Raw genomic sequence first — 2,592 nt, forward strand, 5'->3', positions numbered from 1 at the left:
AGTAACCTTTACAGAGAAAGCACTAAAAGACACACAGTTGGTTGAATTAAGAGACTTTTAAATGAGTTAGAATGATTTACAGCCCACAGAAAGGAATTAGATCTTTACATGGTGAAAGTTGTTAGTCACCCACAAGAAAGACAAGCACTATGGGCAATTCCAAGACTAATGTCATAAAATTTCGTCACTTTTGTTTGTTTTGTAAACCAGGCTTCTAGCTGGCAACCATGCTACATTTTCCCAGTAATTCAACATACCCTATAAGAGATTAGAAAACTTTAACTTCTTAATAACATTCAATGTGAACTTGCACAAATGCTAGGCATAAAATAACAAATGTTTATAATTCTACAGGCATCCAAAAGTTCCCTTCATATTCATTTTGATTCATTAAAGAATAATGGAAATATAGGAACACATACACACAAAATTATTATGCAATTGTCTTATTTTTATAAGATAATATTCCACTCTGGTAGCCTTTTGTTTTGTTTTTGGTTGTAAAATTAATTTAAGTAGCCCATTACCTTTTATATCAAATATGCCTTTTGATGTTTGCTGTTGTAGCAAAAAAAAAAAAAAAAAGAGAGAGAAATCTAAAAAAGGTAAAAAGCAAAAGAAAAACATTCAAGACAAATGAAATAATTCATTCTGTATAAAATGTGGTGTTTCAAATGCAGAATAATTTAATAACTCTTGGTTATTTCATATGCATCTGGAAATGGGACAGATACATGTCCTGTTCCTGTCACAAGAGGCAGAATTCCAGCATTTGGTACAACGTTCCAAGATAAGGTCAAAGTGACATTCCTGTTTCCCTTGAGACCATTTCCATCATCAAAGAAAAAATATTTTGTCTTCATGTCTTTCAATAGCAGCTTCGGATTATCACCTCTCAGAACAATCTTGTCCCAAAGGACCACTTGATTCACAGCATTATTTTTTGTTGAATATTCCGCTGATAAATAAACAAACAGCTGCTTAACATTCCAATCGAAAGTATTCTCCAGATCCGCAGTGATATGAAATGTAATGAATCCCAGATCACTTCTTTTTCTGGGTCCAGTGAAGTCTTCTACGTTTTTCAGCAGGATCCGCGAAACGTGCAAACGCACCGGGGCGCTCCTGTCTTTGAATGCTGTGGTGATGAAGCAGCCCAAGGTGAGCGCCGCCATCACGCTCAGTGAGAAAGCGAACAGTGAGTTCGCCCGCGATAATATCGAGTTCATCTCGACCTTCTCCCACGACCCTGTCTCCACAGGCACACCAGGGGTCTGGGCTCTGGTTCGCCCTGCGCACTTGCTCCTTGTGATTTTAGCTGACTGCTAGGCAGGCGTTCCCTGAGCGTGCGCCAACCACGATTTCTTTTTTTTTTCCAAGTCACTAGTTTACAGTACAAGCACTGTTCAATGTATTTAGAATGTCAGCGGCGCTTAGTATAACTGATGTCAGAAAACACCAACTCTATTTCTCCATGTGGCTGAACGAGCCCAGGGCTCCTTTTTGATTCTGCCTTATTCCCACAAGGACACACAGCCACTGGAGGTACAGATTGCCTTATCTCCGGACACGCCCTGTCTAGGTGCATTTTCTCTCTGCACACGCCACTGGTCCTATCCACCCCATTCCCTCCCCTGAACTTCAGCAATATTCAAATGATTGTTTGCACAGGCTATTTTGTAGTCCACTCTCCACACAGCAACCAGAGTTACCTTTTGACAAGAATCAGATTCTTTCACTCCCAAACTCTAACCCTTCACACTCAGAATAAAACCCAAACTCCCTTTGTGGACCAAACCCTAAAGCTCCTGTTTGCCCTTTGCACCTCACCGCCAACTAGTCTACATATTGTCTGCCAGGCTGCCAACACTGAATTTTTCCTCTGTTTCTTGATCAGCTGATGTCCATGAACAGCGCAGGGACACTGATGAAATTACTGATTCATGCCTGGCTTCTTCTTGTCCTTTGGACTCAGCTCAAATACCACTTTCTGAGAAGGAGCTTCACTGACAACCCCATCTATCATAATACCTGTTCCCTGATTTTCTACTCTATTTATGTGTATTATTATCTTCAAATCACAAATCACCATATGACATTGTTCTTTTTAATGATTTGTTTTCCTGCTAATTGTCACTATTCCCAAATTAGAATGTTAGCTCCAGAGATTCTGCCTATCTTGTTCTTTGCTCTGTTTCCCTAGTGCCTAGATCCTAGTCTCATATATGAATTACTGAATAAATATTACTTAATTGAAGGAAATTTTACCAATTTGATACACCAGAGAATACACAGACATTTAAAGCCAAGAAATAGGAGTAACCAACAATGGAATTAGACATCAAAGGATTCAAAAATTTAGCAGAACTTGTTACAAATTCACAAAAGTGCTTTCAAACCTGGATGAATACTGGAAACAACTAGAGAAATTACTCAAAATATGGACATGTCCATCCAACCTTCCTGGTTTTGAATCAGCAGACATAGGGTGGACCCAAATATGTGCTATTTTAATAAGCAACAATTGATGATTTTGATGAAGTGATTCATGGACCACACTTTCAAAAATGCTGATCTCAATAGCTCACATTT

At 38.9% G+C, this 2,592-nt stretch overlaps 1 protein-coding gene across 1 annotated transcript; it reads right to left on the bottom strand.

Moving 5' to 3' along the window:
- Window positions 1-668: 668 nt before the first annotated feature.
- Window positions 669-1,480, bottom strand: LOC124079681 (signal peptidase complex subunit 3-like). Its single transcript, XM_046425347.2, has one exon. The coding sequence runs from the start codon at window positions 1,227-1,229 to the stop codon at window positions 687-689; it is 543 nt and encodes a 180-aa protein (XP_046281303.1). The 5' UTR covers window positions 1,230-1,480; the 3' UTR covers window positions 669-686.
- Window positions 1,481-2,592: the final 1,112 nt, after the last annotated feature.

The sequence above is a fragment of the Marmota monax genome, unplaced genomic scaffold (genome assembly GCF_021218885.2).
Source record: "Marmota monax isolate L192 unplaced genomic scaffold, Marmota_monax_Labrador192_F-V1.1 WCK01_AAM20220418_F8-fsc00176, whole genome shotgun sequence".
NCBI lineage: Eukaryota > Metazoa > Chordata > Mammalia > Rodentia > Sciuridae > Marmota > Marmota monax.